The 16,165-nt window shown below is 45.7% G+C and overlaps 1 protein-coding gene across 4 annotated transcripts in view; it reads right to left on the bottom strand.

The window, feature by feature from the left end:
* The window catches only part of LOC123990447 (DNA (cytosine-5)-methyltransferase 3A-like), a 95,854-nt gene that overhangs the window by 38,033 nt on the left and 41,656 nt on the right, over positions 1-16,165 (bottom strand). For all 4 annotated transcript variants that reach the window (XM_046290981.1, XM_046290983.1, XM_046290982.1 and 1 more), the window contains 5 exons: positions 13,539-13,745; positions 11,873-12,031; positions 9,759-9,866; positions 3,040-3,199; positions 2,726-2,872 (listed from right to left, as the gene is read on the bottom strand). In XM_046290981.1, the coding sequence (XP_046146937.1) occupies positions 2,726-2,872; positions 3,040-3,199; positions 9,759-9,866; positions 11,873-12,031; positions 13,539-13,745 (781 nt within the window). The remainder of the gene's footprint in view (positions 1-2,725; positions 2,873-3,039; positions 3,200-9,758; positions 9,867-11,872; positions 12,032-13,538; positions 13,746-16,165) is intronic.

Genomic DNA, 16,165 nt, shown 5'->3' with positions numbered 1-16,165 from the left:
CGTCTCATTAAAGATTATCTGTGACTGTCGTGAGTAGCCAATGACATCAAATCTAGCTTTATTTATACAGCTCATTTCAGACATGGAATGTAACGCAATGTCCTTAACAGGAAAAAACGAACAAAACACAGCAAACTAAAAGCTGAAATATTTACTACAAAAAAAGCCCCCTGAGTAAAAGCAAAGCTAAAAAGGTGTGTTTTAAGATCTCTTTTAAATTTAGTTTCGGTCCTCAGGTTCTCTGGACATGCCTCTTGGTCCCCTCAGGTTCTCTGGACATGTCTCTTGGTCCCCTCAGGTTCTCTGGACATGTCTCTTGGTCCCCTCAGGTTCTCTGGACATGTCTCTTGGTCCCCTCAGGTTCTCTGGACATGTCTCTTGGTCCCCTCAGGTTCTCTGGACATGTCTCTTGGTCCCCTCAGGTTCTCTGGACATGCCTCTTGGTCCCCTCAGGTTCTCTGGACATGTCTCTTGGTCCCCTCAGGTTCTCTGGACATGTCTCTTGGTCCCCTCAGGTTCTCTGGACATGTCTCTTGGTCCCCTCAGGTTCTCTGGACATGTCTCTTGGTCCCCTCAGGTTCTCTGGACATGTCTCTTGGTCCCCTCAGGTTCTCTAGACATGCCTCTAAAGATTGATTCTATACTTAGTTTGACAAGTTTCTGCGGGCTGTAATATAACTTTTTGAAAATTTCGTCCGACGTTCGCCTGGACCTGAACGCGCGTTTGGATTTGTTTACCAAAAGAAAAGAAGCTATTTGGACATCAATGATGAACACAGTACTACGACCCTTGGTAATAACCAGGTCCAGAGTATGGCTGTGGTTATGGGTGGGCCCCGTAGAAAGCCCCTAGGTAATAACCAGGTCCAGAGTATGGCTGTGGTTATGGGTGGGCCCATTAGAAATCCCCTTGGTAATAACCAGGTCCAGAGTATGGATGTGGTTATGGGTGGGCCCAGTAGAAAGCCCCTTGGTAATAACCAGGTCCAGAGTATGGCTGTGGTTATGGGTGGGCCCAGTAGAAAGCCCCTTGGTAATAACCAGGTCCAGAGTATGGCTGTGGTTATGGGTGGGCCCAGTAGAAAGCCCCTTGGTAATAACCAGGTCCAGAGTATGGCTGTGGTTATGGGTGGGCCCAGTAGAAAGCCCCTTGGTAATAACCAGGTCCAGAGTATGGCTGTGGTTATGGGTGGGCCCAGTAGAAAGCCCCTTGGTAATAACCAGGTCCAGAGTATGGCTGTGGTTATTGGTGGGCCCATTAGAAATCCCCTTGGTAATAACCAGGTCCAGAACATGGCTGTGGTTATGGGTGGGCCTAGTAGAAATCCCATTGGTAATAACCAGGTCCAGAGTATGGCTGTGGTTATGGGTGGGCCCAGTAGAAAGCCCCTTGGTAATAACCAGGACCAGAGTATGGCTGTGGTTATGGGTGGGCCCAGTAGAAAACCCTTGGCAATAATCAGGTCCAGAACATGGCTGTGGTTAAGGGTGGGCCCAGTAACATGTTGGATAAAGTCCATAGAGCTCAAAAGATTCATAAATTCAATGGTCTTGGAGTCAGTCTCTTTGTCAACATGAGAAGAGGAGGAGGAATGCCGTTACAACAATAGTTTAGATAAATCAGAAAAGCAAGAGGGGCAGTGCTGTGGTGGCCTACACAGGGTTATGGCCAGCACTGGTGGCTCACATTTAAACAGTATAGCATGATGCTCAAAAGGCCCAAAGTCGCAAAATGAAATGTCCTTACAGCTGAGAGCATTAGTGTAAATAGAGGCTGTCCCTCCACCCTTTTCCCCTTTTCTGATGAGAAACATCCAATCAACTTCACGCTCAGTAATGAGGTCATTCACAAGAAAGGTTTTACTAGTGATTGCTCTAACATTTAAAGAACCATATTCAATGCGTGTGGGCCACTCTGCCCCTGGGGCATCTTTCTCGAGGTAACCAATGGAATAGAAAACCAAATGATTAACGTTCCAACCATGTTTTCTGACAGTCTTCAGTCTATCAGTAGCAGATAACAGTTTGTATGAACTCACCAGAAAGACAAAGTTAAATGAACATAAATTAGATCACTCACAATAACCATAGCACCATTTCTACAGGTGATATGCTGTCCAAGTTCTCTGTTGGTTTTTCTGACAGGGAGGACTGGAGCCCTACGAGACCCTGTCTGTCAGTCTCTAAAACAGGTTGATGTTGCTGGGACTGGATCCCTACGAGACCCTGTCTGTCAGTCTCTAAAATAGGTTGATGTTGCTGGGACTGGAGCCCTACGAGACCCTGTCTGTCAGTCTCTAAAACAGGTTGATGTTGCTGGGACTGGAGCCCTACGAGACCCTGTCTGTCAGTCTCTAAAACAGGTTGATGTTGCTGGGACTGGAGCCCTATGAGACCATGTCTGTCAGTCTCTAAAACAGTTTGATGTTGCTGGGACTGGAGCCCTACGAGACCCTGTCTGTCAGTCTCTAAAACAGGTTGATGTTGCTGGGACTGGAGCCCTACGAGACCCTGTCTGTCAGTCTCTAAAACAGGGTGATGTTGCTGGGACTGGAGCCCTACGAGACCCTGTCTGTCAGTCTCTAAAACAGGTTGATGTTGCTGGGACTGGAGCCCTATGAGACCCTGTCTGTCAGTCTCTAAAACAGGTTGATGTTGTCTACTATTACAACTTTATATGCCAAAGAGTAGGACTGAGTAGAGACTTTGGCATGTGTGTGTTTACCTCTAGTCCCCTCATCGATGACTTCTCTGATCTTGGGTTTCTCAGCAACGTTCTTGCGGGGCCTCTTGGTCGGAGGGGGCGGGGTGTAAGCTTCCTCTGGCTCCACCCACATCTCAGGATACACGTCCTTATATGGGTGTCTCTCCTCTGGGGGGTGGGGTCAAACAACAGGAAACACTTACTTGTGTGTGTGTGTGTGTGTGTGTGTGTGTGTGTGTGTGTGTGTGTGTGTGTGTGTGTGTGTGTGTGTGTGTGTGTGTGTGTGTGTGTGTGTGTGTGTGTGTGTGTGTGTGTGTGTGTGTGTGTGTGTGTACCATCAGGGGGGTCCAGACTCGGAGGTCCGCTGGGCAGGAAGCCTGTCATGGCCCATTCTATCAACTTCCTGTTCTGCTTCTGTAGCTCCGCCCCCCCACCCTCTGCATCATCACCACCATCACAAGAGGGGAGAGGCCTGCCGGCACGCTTGCTCGCCACCTAGACACACACACACACACACACACACACACACACACACACACACACACACACACACACACACACACACACACACACACACACACACACACACACACACACACACACACACACACACACACACACACACACACACACAGTAAACAAATTGACAGCAGGGTTTCAGCATGCTTATAGGAAGGACATTCAAGAAGCACAGCACTTACACAAATGACTGAAGACTGGCTAAGAGAAATTGATCATAAAAACAATGTGGGGCCTGTTTTGTTAGAATTCAGTGCGGCTTTTGACATTATTGATCATAGTCTGCTGCTGGAAAAACGTATGTGTTATGGCTTTACGCCCCCTGCTATATTGTGGATAAAGAGTTACCTGTCTAACAGTACACAGATGGTGTTCTTTAATGGAAGCCTCTCCAACATAATCCAGGTAGAATCAGGAATTCACAGGGCAGCTGTCAAGACCCATTACTTTTTTCAATCTTTACTAATGCCATGCCACTGGCTCTGAGTAAAGCCAGTCTGTCTATGTATGTGGATGACTCAACACGTCAGCTATTACTGTGAGTGAAATCACTGAAACACTTAACAAAGTGCTGCAATCAGGGAAAAGTATTTCTTGCCACTCATTCTGAAACTGACTGCAGCTCCTTGTTAAGTTTTGCAGTGGGAAGTCGTTAGTACCAATTGGTCCTGAACAGGGCAGCATGGCTGGCCCTTAAATGTAGACGAGGGTCAGCATGACTGGCCCTTAAATGTAGATGAAGGGTCAGCATGGCTGGCCCTTAAATGTAGATGAAGGGTCAGCATGGCTGGCCCTTAAATGTAGATGAAGGGTCAGCATGGCTGGCCCTTAAATGTAGACGAGGGTCAGCATGGCTGGCCCTTAAATGTAGATGAAGAGTCAGCATGGCTGGCCCTTAAATGTAGATGAAGAGTCAGCATGACTGGCCCTTAAATGTAGACGAAGAGTCAGCATGGCTGGCCCTTAAATGTAGACGAGGGTCAGCATGGCTGGCCCTTAAATGTAGACGAGGGTCAGCATGACTGGCCCTTAAATGTAGACGAGGGTCAGCATGACTGGCCCTTAAATGTAGATGAAGAGTCAGCATGGCTGGCCCTTAAATGTAGACGAGGGTCAGCATGGCTGGCCCTTAAATGTAGACGAGGGTCAGCATGACTGGCCCTTAAATGTAGATGAAGAGTCAGCATGGCTGGCCCTTAAATGTAGACGAGGGGCAGCATGGCTGGCCCTTAAATGTAGACGAGGGTCAGCATGACTGGCCCTTAAATGTAGACGAGGGTCAGCATGACTGGCCCTTAAATGTAGATGAAGAGTCAGCATGGCTGGCCCTTAAATGTAGATGAAGAGTCAGCATGGCTGGCCCTTAAATGTAGACGAGGGTCAGCATGACTGGCCCTTAAATGTAGACGAGGGTCAGCATGACTGGCCCTTAAATGTAGATGAAGAGTCAGCATGGCTGGCCCTTAAATGTAGATGAAGAGTCAGCATGGCTGGCCCTTAAATGTAGATGAAGAGTCAGCATGGCTGGCCCTTAAATGTAGACGAGGGTCAGCATGACTGGCCCTTAAATGTAGATGAAGGGTCAGCATGGCTGGCACTTAAATGTAGATGAAGAGTCAGCATGGCTGGCCCTTAAATGTAGATGAAGAGTCAGCATGGCTGGCCCTTAAATGTAGACGAGGGTCAGCATGACTGGCCCTTAAATGTAGATGAAGAGTCAGCATGGCTGGCCCTTAAATGTAGACGAGGGTCAGCATGGCTGGCCCTTAAATGTAGATGAAGAGTCAGCATGGCTGGCCCTTAAATGTAGACGAGGGTCAGCATGACTGGCCCTTAAATGTAGATGAAGAGTCAGCATGGCTGGCCCTTAAATGTAGATGAAGAGTCAGCATGGCTGGCCCTTAAATGTAGATGAAGAGTCAGCATGGCTGGCCCTTAAATGTAGATGAAGAGTCAGCATGGCTGGCCCTTAAATGTAGACGAGGGTCAGCATGGCTGGCCCTTAAATGTAGATGAAGAGTCAGCATGGCTGGCCCTTAAATGTAGACGAGGGTCAGCATGACTGGCCCTTAAATGTAGATGAAGAGTCAGCATGGCTGGCCCTTAAATGTAGATGAAGAGTCAGCATGGCTGGCCCTTAAATGTAGATGAAGAGTCAGCATGGCTGGCCCTTAAATGTAGACGAGGGTCAGCATGACTGGCCCTTAAATGTAGATGAAGGGTCAGCATGGCTGGCACTTAAATGTAGATGAAGAGTCAGCATGGCTGGCCCTTAAATGTAGATGAAGAGTCAGCATGGCTGGCCCTTAAATGTAGACGAGGGTCAGCATGACTGGCCCTTAAATGTAGATGAAGAGTCAGCATGGCTGGCCCTTAAATGTAGACGAGGGTCAGCATGGCTGGCCCTTAAATGTAGATGAAGAGTCAGCATGGCTGGCCCTTAAATGTAGACGAGGGTCAGCATGACTGGCCCTTAAATGTAGATGAAGAGTCAGCATGGCTGGCCCTTAAATGTAGATGAAGAGTCAGCATGGCTGGCCCTTAAATGTAGATGAAGAGTCAGCATGGCTGGCCCTTAAATGTAGATGAAGAGTCAGCATGGCTGGCCCTTAAATGTAGACGAGGGTCAGCATGGCTGGCCCTTAAATGTAGATGAAGAGTCAGCATGGCTGGCCCTTAAATGTAGACGAGGGTCAGCATGACTGGCCCTTAAATGTAGATGAAGAGTCAGCATGGCTGGCCCTTAAATGTAGATGAAGAGTCAGCATGACTGGCCCTTAAATGTAGACGAGGGTCAGCATGGCTGGCCCTTAAATGTAGATGAAGAGTCAGCATGGCTGGCCCTTAAATGTAGACGAGGGTCAGCATGACTGGCCCTTAAATGTAGATGAAGAGTCAGCATGGCTGGCCCTTAAATGTAGATGAAGAGTCAGCATGGCTGGCCCTTAAATGTAGATGAAGAGTCAGCATGGCTGGCCCTTAAATGTAGACGAGGGTCAGCATGACTGGCCCTTAAATGTAGATGAAGGGTCAGCATGGCTGGCACTTAAATGTAGATGAAGAGTCAGCATGGCTGGCCCTTAAATGTAGATGAAGAGTCAGCATGGCTGGCCCTTAAATGTAGACGAGGGTCAGCATGACTGGCCCTTAAATGTAGATGAAGAGTCAGCATGGCTGGCCCTTAAATGTAGACGAGGGTCAGCATGGCTGGCCCTTAAATGTAGATGAAGAGTCAGCATGGCTGGCCCTTAAATGTAGACGAGGGTCAGCATGACTGGCCCTTAAATGTAGATGAAGAGTCAGCATGGCTGGCCCTTAAATGTAGATGAAGAGTCAGCATGGCTGGCCCTTAAATGTAGATGAAGAGTCAGCATGGCTGGCCCTTAAATGTAGATGAAGAGTCAGCATGGCTGGCCCTTAAATGTAGACGAGGGTCAGCATGGCTGGCCCTTAAATGTAGATGAAGAGTCAGCATGGCTGGCCCTTAAATGTAGACGAGGGTCAGCATGACTGGCCCTTAAATGTAGATGAAGAGTCAGCATGGCTGGCCCTTAAATGTAGATGAAGAGTCAGCATGGCTGGCCCTTAAATGTAGACGAGGGTCAGCATGGCTGGCCCTTAAATGTAGATGAAGAGTCAGCATGGCTGGCCCTTAAATGTAGACGAGGGTCAGCATGACTGGCCCTTAAATGTAGATGAAGAGTCAGCATGGCTGGCCCTTAAATGTAGACGAGGGTCAGCATGACTGGCCCTTAAATGTAGATGAAGGGTCAGCATGGCTGGCACTTAAATGTAGATGAAGAGTCAGCATGGCTGGCCCTTAAATGTAGATGAAGAGTCAGCATGGCTGGCCCTTAAATGTAGACGAGGGTCAGCATGACTGGCCCTTAAATGTAGATGAAGAGTCAGCATGGCTGGCCCTTAAATGTAGACGAGGGTCAGCATGGCTGGCCCTTAAATGTAGATGAAGAGTCAGCATGGCTGGCCCTTAAATGTAGATGAGGGTCAAATGTAGACGACAGCATGGCTGGCCCTTAAATGTAGACGAAGAGTCAGCATGGCTGGCCCTTAAATGTAGATGAAGAGTCAGCATGGCTGGCCCTTAAATGTAGATGAAGAGTCAGCATGGCTGGCCAGCAAATGTAGATGAAGAGTCAGCATGGCTGGCCCTTAAATGTAGACGAGGGTCAGCATGGCTGGCCCTTAAATGTAGACGAGGGTCAGCATGGCTGGCCCTTAAATGTAGACAACGTGTCAGCATGACTGGCCCTTAAATGTAGACGAAGAGTCAGCATGGCTGGCCCTTAAATGTAGACGAAGAGTCAGCATGGCTGGCCCTTAAATGTAGACGAGGGTCAGCATGGCTGGCCCTTAAATGTAGACGAAGAGTCAGCATGACTGGCCCTTAAATGTAGACGAAGAGTCAGCATGGCTGGCCCTTAAATGTAGACGAGGGTCAGCATGACTGGCCCTTAAATGTAGACGAGGGTCAGCATGACTGGCCCTTAAATGTAGATGAAGAGTCAGCATGGCTGGCCCTTAAATGTAGACGAGGGTCAGCATGACTGGCCCTTAAATGTAGATGAAGAGTCAGCATGGCTGGCCCTTAAATGTAGATGAAGAGTCAGCATGGCTGGCCCTTAAATGTAGATGAAGAGTCAGCATGGCTGGCCCTTAAATGTAGACGAGGGTCAGCATGACTGGCCCTTAAATGTAGATGAAGAGTCAGCATGGCTGGCCCTTAAATGTAGACGAAGAGTCAGCATGGCTGGCCCTTAAATGTAGACGAGGGTCAGCATGACTGGCCCTTAAATGTAGACGAGGGTCAGCATGACTGGCCCTTAAATGTAGATGAAGAGTCAGCATGGCTGGCCCTTAAATGTAGACGAGGGTCAGCATGACTGGCCCTTAAATGTAGATGAAGAGTCAGCATGGCTGGCCCTTAAATGTAGATGAAGAGTCAGCATGGCTGGCCCTTAAATGTAGATGAAGAGTCAGCATGGCTGGCCCTTAAATGTAGATGAAGAGTCAGCATGGCTGGCCCTTAAATGTAGACGAGGGTCAGCATGACTGGCCCTTAAATGTAGATGAAGAGTCAGCATGGCTGGCCCTTAAATGTAGATGAAGAGTCAGCATGGCTGGCCCTTAAATGTAGATGAAGAGTCAGCATGGCTGGCCCTTAAATGTAGACGAGGGTCAGCATGACTGGCCCTTAAATGTAGATGAAGGGTCAGCATGGCTGGCACTTAAATGTAGATGAAGAGTCAGCATGGCTGGCCCTTAAATGTAGATGAAGAGTCAGCATGGCTGGCCCTTAAATGTAGACGAGGGTCAGCATGACTGGCCCTTAAATGTAGATGAAGAGTCAGCATGGCTGGCCCTTAAATGTAGACGAGGGTCAGCATGGCTGGCCCTTAAATGTAGATGAAGAGTCAGCATGGCTGGCCCTTAAATGTAGATGAGGGTCAGCATGACTGGCCCTTAAATGTAGACGAGGGTCAGCATGGCTGGCCCTTAAATGTAGACGAAGAGTCAGCATGACTGGCCCTTAAATGTAGATGAAGAGTCAGCATGGCTGGCCCTTAAATGTAGATGAAGAGTCAGCATGGCTGGCCCTTAAATGTAGACGAGGGTCAGCATGGCTGGCCCTTAAATGTAGACGAGGGTCAGCATGGCTGGCCCTTAAATGTAGACAACGTGTCAGCATGACTGGCCCTTAAATGTAGACGAAGAGTCAGCATGGCTGGCCCTTAAATGTAGACGAAGAGTCAGCATGGCTGGCCCTTAAATGTAGACGAGGGTCAGCATGGCTGGCCCTTAAATGTAGACGAAGAGTCAGCATGGCTGACCCTTAAATGTAGACGAAGAGTCAGCATGACTGGCCCTTAAATGTAGACGAAGAGTCAGCATGGCTGGCCCTTAAATGTAGACGAGGGTCAGCATGACTGGCCCTTAAATGTAGACGAGGGTCAGCATGGCTGGCCCTTAAATGTAGACGAGGGTCAGCATGACTGGCCCTTAAATGTAGACGAGGGTCAGCATGGCTGGCCCTTAAATGTAGACGAGGGTCAGCATGGCTGGCCCTTAAATGTAGACGAGGGTCAGCATGACTGGCCCTTAAATGTAGACGAGGGTCAGCATGGCTGGCCCTTAAATGTAGACGAGGGTCAGCATGACTGGCCCTTAAATGTAGACGAGGGTCAGCATGGCTGGCCCTTAAATGTAGACGAGGGTCAGCATGACTGGCCCTTAAATGTAGACGAGGGGCAGCATGGCTGGCTGTATATAGACTTTTTGTTTTCTTTTGTTCTACTGTATTATTGACTATGTTTAGTTTATTCCATGTGTAATTCTATGTTGTTGTATGTGTCGAATTGCTTTGTTTTATCTTGGCCAGGTCGCAGTTGCAAATGAGAACTTGTTCTCAACTGGCCTACCTGGTTAAATAAAGGTGAAAAAAATTAAAAATAATACCGTTTAAAAAAATGTATGTCTATGAATGTGTGTGTGAGTGCGTGTTTGCATGTGTGTGTACCTGTAGTGCCTCATATATGGCCCTCCTGTACATGGGCTGTTTGTTGTAGGTGGGCTGGTGGAAGGCTGAGGAGAAGGAGCTCAGCGGCATCAACTTCTCTACACACACCTGGAGGGAGAAAGAGATGGAGAGATAGTTGGAGTGAGGGAGGGAGGGATGTTTACAGTATTATAACACCCCTGGAGAGAGAGATGGGTGTTTACAGTATTATAACACCCCTGGAGAGAGATGGGTGTTTACAGTATTATAACACTCCTGGAGAGAGATGGGTGTTTACAGTATTATAACACCCCTGGAGAGAGAGATGGGTGTTTACAGTATTATAACACCCCTGGAGAGAGATGGGTGTTTACAGTATTATAACACTCCTGGAGAGAGATGGGTGTTTACAGTATTATAACACCCCTGGAGAGAGAGATGGGTGTTTACAGTATTATAACACCCCTGGAGAGAGATGGGTGTTTACAGTATTATAACACCCCTGGAGAGAGAGATGGGTGTTTACAGTATTATAACACCCCTGGAGAGAGATGGGTGTTTACAGTATTATAACACCCCTGGAGAGAGATGGGTGTTTACAGTATTATAACACCCCTGGAGAGAGAGATGGGTGTTTACAGTATTATAACACCCCCTGGAGAGAGAGACGGGTGTTTACAGTATTATAACACCCCTGGAGAGAGATGGGTGTTTACAGTATTATAACACCCCTGGAGAGAGATGGGTGTTTACAGTATTATAACACCCCTGGAGAGAGAGATGGGTGTTTACAGTATTATAACACCCCTGGAGAGAGAGATGGGTGTTTACAGTATTATAACACCCCTGGAGAGAGATGGGTGTTTACAGTATTATAACACTCCTAGAGAGAGATGGGTGTTTACAGTATTATAACACCCCTGGAGAGAGAGATGGGTGTTTACAGTATTATAACACCCCTGGAGAGAGATGGGTGTTTACAGTATTATAACACCCCTGGAGAGAGAGATGGGTGTTTACAGTATTATAACACCCCTGGAGAGAGAGATGGGTGTTTACAGTATTATAACACCACTGGAGAGAGAGATGGATGTTTACAGTATTATAACACCCCTGGAGAGAGAGATGGGTGTTTACAGTATTATAACACCCCTGGAGAGAGAGATGGGTGTTTACAGTATTATAACACCCCTGGAGAGAGAGATGGGTGTTTACAGTATTATAACACCCCTGGAGAGAGAGATGGGTGTTTACAGTATTATAACACCCCTGGAGAGAGAGATGGGTGTTTACAGTATTATAACACCCCTGGAGAGAGAGATGGGTGTTTACAGTATTATAACACCCCTGGAGAGAGAGATGGGTGTTTACAGTATTATAACACCCCTGGAGAGAGAGATGGGTGTTTACAGTATTATAACACCCCTGGAGAGAGATGGGTGTTTACAGTATTATAACACCCCTGGAGAGAGAGATGGATGTTTACAGTATTATAACACCCCTGGAGAGAGAGATGGGTGTTTACAGTATTATAACACCCCTGGAGAGAGAGATGGGTGTTTACAGTATTATAACACCCCTGGAGAGAGATGGGTGTTTACAGTATTATAACACCCCTGGAGAGAGAGATGGGTGTTGTATTGTAACACTCTTCTTTACTTCCTGGGGGATTCTAATTGAAGGTTCTATGGAAGGTTATGTGGGCTCTGAGTGAGGGTTCAAAATAATTGAAAGTTCTGAAGGTTACAAATAATTAAAAGTTCTGAGGGTTCTAAATAATTGAATGTTCTGTAGGTTCTAGGTGTAAGTTCAAACTGAAGCTGTCTGAGGGTTCTAACAAGGCATAATGCTATGCTAGGCTATCGATAAACTTACACAAATGCTTGTCTAGCTTTGGATGTCAAGCATATTTTGAAAATCTGAGATCACAGGGTGATTAACAAAAGGCTAAGCCGTGTCTCAATATATTTCATTTGTGATTTTCATGAATAGGAATATTTGCTAGGGATATTTGTGTCCGTTGCGTTATGCTAATTATGCTAATTAGTGTCAGGCGATGATTACGCTCCCGGATCCGGGATGGGGAATCACAAGAATAAGGTTTTCCACTTGTGTTTCTGACGGTTCTAACTCACCACAGAGAACTTCCCGTCTCCGAACCACATGACCCAGCGTGTTCCCTCTGCTGCACGGCTCCTCCCACTCATCACCCAGGAGACGATGCGCCCAGGCCACCAGGAGAACCCACGCAGCTTCCCGAACACCAGACAGCCCAAACCAAACCCTCTACCATCCTATTATAAACATATATAATACATTATAACACCAGACAGATCAAAACCTCTACCATCCTATTATAAACACATGGTATACAGTATAACACCAGACAGACCAAACCCTCTACCATCCTATTATAAACACATGGTATACAGTATATCACCAGACAGACCAAACCTCCTACCATCCTATTATAAACACATGGTATACAGTATAACACCAGACAGACCAAACCCTCTACCATCCTATTATAAACACATGGTATACAGTATATCACCAGACAGACCAAACCTCCTACCATCCTATTATAAACACATGGTATACAGTATAACACCAGACAGACCAAACCTCCTACCATCCTATTATAAACACATGGTATACAGTATATCACCAGACAGACCAAACCCTCTACCATCCTATTATAAACACATGGTATACAGTATAACACCAGACAGACCAAACCCTCTACCATCCTATTATAAACACATGGTATACAGTATATCACCAGACAGACCAAACCCTCTACCATCCTATTATAAACACATGGTATACAGTATATCACCAGACAGACTAAACCTCCTACCATCCTATTATAAACACATGGTATACAGTATATCACCAGACAGACCAAACCTCCTACCATCCTATTATAAACACATGGTATACAGTATATCACCAGACAGACCAAACCTCCTACCATCCTATTATAAACACATGGTATACAGTATATCACCAGACAGACCAAACCTCCTACCATCCTATTATAAACACATGGTATACAGTATATCACCAGACAGACCAAACCTCCTACCATCCTATTATAAACACATGGTATACAGTATATCACCAGACAGACCAAACCTCCTACCATCCTATTATAAACACATGGTATACAGTATATCACCAGACAGACTAAACCTCCTACCATCCTATTATAAACACATGGTATACAGTATATCACCAGACAGACCAAACCTCCTACCATCCTATTATAAACACATGGTATACAGTATATCACCAGACAGACCAAACCCTCTACCATCCTATTATAAACACATGGTATACAGTATATCACCAGACAGACCAAACCCTCTACCATCCTATTATAAACACATGGTATACAGTATATCACCAGACAGACCAAACCTCCTACCATCCTATTATAAACACATGGTATACAGTATAACACCAGACAGACCAAACCCTCTACCATCCTATTATAAACACATGGTATACAGTATATCACCAGACAGACCAAACCCTCTACCATCCTATTATAAACACATGGTATACAGTATATCACCAGACAGACCAAACCTCCTACCATCCTATTATAAACACATGGTATACAGTATAACACCAGACAGACCAAACCCTCTACCATCCTATTATAAACACATGGTATACAGTATATCACCAGACAGACCAAACCTCCTACCATCCTAGGTCGTCATTGTAAATAAGAATTTGTTCTTAAGTGACTTGCCTAGTTAAATAGCGGTTACAATTTTTTTATACAATTACCTTGTACTCTGAATCTCTGGGTGTGGCCCGGTGGCCCCTGGCAACAGGCTCTGGCGTCATGGCGATGGTGGGAGAGGCGGGGTCAGTGTGTTGCTGGGGTGTGGGAGTGGCTAAACTGGCTGCTGGCTCCTCCTCCTTCTGAAACTCTGGCTCTGATAGGTTCTCCATCACGCTCATCACATCCTCTTGGTGGGCCCGCATCTCAGCCTGAAGAACACACATTATGAAAGTCATAAACACCAAGTATACACTGTATAAAACATTAAGGAAACTATTTCCTAGACACAAACTGACCAGGTGAAAGCTATAATCCCTGATTGATGTCACCAGTTAAATCCACTTCAATCAGTGTAGATGAAAGAGAGGAGACAGGTTAAAGAAGGATTTTGAAGCCATGAGTCATTTAAGACATGGATTGTGTATGTGTGCTATTCAGAGGATGAATAGGCAAGACAAGTGCCTTTGAACAGGGTATGGTAGGTACCAGGCACACTGGTTTGAGTGTGTTAAGAATTGCAACGCTGCTGTTTTTTTTTCGCTCAACAGTTTCCTGTGTGTATCAAGAATGGTCCACCACCCAAAGGACATCCAGCCAACTAGACACAACTGTGGGAATTATTGAAGTCAAAATGGGCCAGCATCCTGTGGAACGCTTTTGACACCTTGTAGAGTCCACGCCCCGAACAATTGAAACTGTTCTGACCAACTTGCCAAAACTATCGTTTGTCAACAAGAAATCTGTGGAGTGGTTGAAAAACAAGATTTAATGACTCCAACCTAAGTGTATGTAAACTTCTGACTTCAACTGTTTCAAAGAATTTGCGAGGGCACTAGAACAAGTCTGCAGCACCCGGCCTCCCCCTACTAGAATCTGAAGTCAAATGGCTACTGTTTGCTGAACATCTGGTGCTTCTGTCACCAACCAAGGAGGGCCTACAGCAGCTCCTAGATCTTCTCCACAGAATCTGCCAGACCTGGGCCCTGAAAGTAAATCTCAGTAAGACAAAAAATAATGGTGTTCCAAAAAAGGTCCATTTGCCAGGACCACAAATACACATTTCATCTGGACACCGTTACCCTGGAGCACACAGAAAACTATAGATACCTCGTCCTAAACATCAGCGCCACAGGTAACTTACACAAATCTGTAAATGATCTGAGAGACAATTTTTTAAATTATATATATATATATATATATATATAAAAAATACAACTGATAGGATTGATAAAGCATGGGCATGGGCATGGGCATGGGCTACCTGGCTACTGAGTTTTTCTGCAAAAAGATCAAATAAAATGTTCTCGCAAGGACTTATGTACAGGATACTAACTCAAGATCAAAACCTTTATTCCAAATCACAAGTCCATACCTAAAGCCTTGATTTTGGACAAAATTACCTGAATGGACTATTAATACCAAGGATTATCTGTCAGGACCCGGTTACAAACCCGGGTCTCCGGAGTGAGAAACAGTCACTTAACCAACTAAGCCATGAATAGTCGGCAGAACCCCGAAGATGAGGCAGACACAGCAGTACTTGAGACGGTGTATTTAATGAAGTAAAAAGTGAAGTTCTTCAGGAAAACATGTAACTCCACAACCTCAAAAGGAATCCTACAAGAACAAAGGTAATCCTCCAAGACAAAAAAGGTAAATCCACAAGGTGGAAGGTAAAGCACAAAAAGCCTCAAAAGATACTCAAAAAACAAACAAACAAGAACAAAAAACAGAATTCCACAAGAGAGTCCACCGGGATCAACAAGAGTTCTCAGAGTACTAGGGCTGGGTGCTAACATACAAACACAGAGCAAAGAACAGAGGAAAACAAAGGGTTTAAATACAATCAGGGGAAACGAGGCACAGGTGCAAATAATAATGGGGATCAAGGGAAAACAAAAGGTCAAAAGGCACAATGGGGGCATCTAGTGACCAAAAACCGGAACAACCCTGGCCAAATCCTGACATTATCAAGAAGAAAAAAAACTTCCAACAAACTAAAACCTGCAGAATAAACACAGCAGGAACCTGGAAATACCATCCAACACAAAACTGAGTGAGTAATGTTCAGTCTGAACTTACTTCTGAACCCAAAATTGTAACCTTTTGGGATATAGGGCAGCATTTTCACTTTTGGATGAATAGCGTGCCAGAGTGAACTGCCTCCAACTCAGTCCCAGATGCTAATATATGCATATTATTATTAGTATTGGATAAAAAACACTCTGAAGTTTCTAAAACTGTTTGAATGATGTCTGAGTATAACAGAACTCATATGGCAGGCGAAAACCTGAGAAAAATTCAACCAGGAAGTGGAACATCTGAGGTTTGTAGTTTTTCAAAGCTTGGCCTACCGAATACACATTGAGATATGGATGAGGTTGCACTTCCTAGATGTCAACCGTCTTTTGAAACTTGAATGAGGATTCTACTATAAAGGAGGGGCTCATGAGACCTCTTTGAATCAGTTGTCTGGCAGAGAGCCTTGGTCTCATGACGCGCGCTCTCGACAGAGTTACCTCTCGTTCCAGTGCTTTTCTGAAGACAAAGGAATTCTCCGGTTGGAACATTATTGATGTTTTATGTTAAAAACATCCTAACGATTGATTCCATACATCGTTTGACATGT

Source organism: Oncorhynchus gorbuscha, linkage group LG12 (genome assembly GCF_021184085.1).
Source record: "Oncorhynchus gorbuscha isolate QuinsamMale2020 ecotype Even-year linkage group LG12, OgorEven_v1.0, whole genome shotgun sequence".
In the NCBI taxonomy this organism is placed as follows: domain Eukaryota; kingdom Metazoa; phylum Chordata; class Actinopteri; order Salmoniformes; family Salmonidae; genus Oncorhynchus; species Oncorhynchus gorbuscha.
This window is presented reverse-complemented; position numbering and strand designations above follow the sequence as displayed.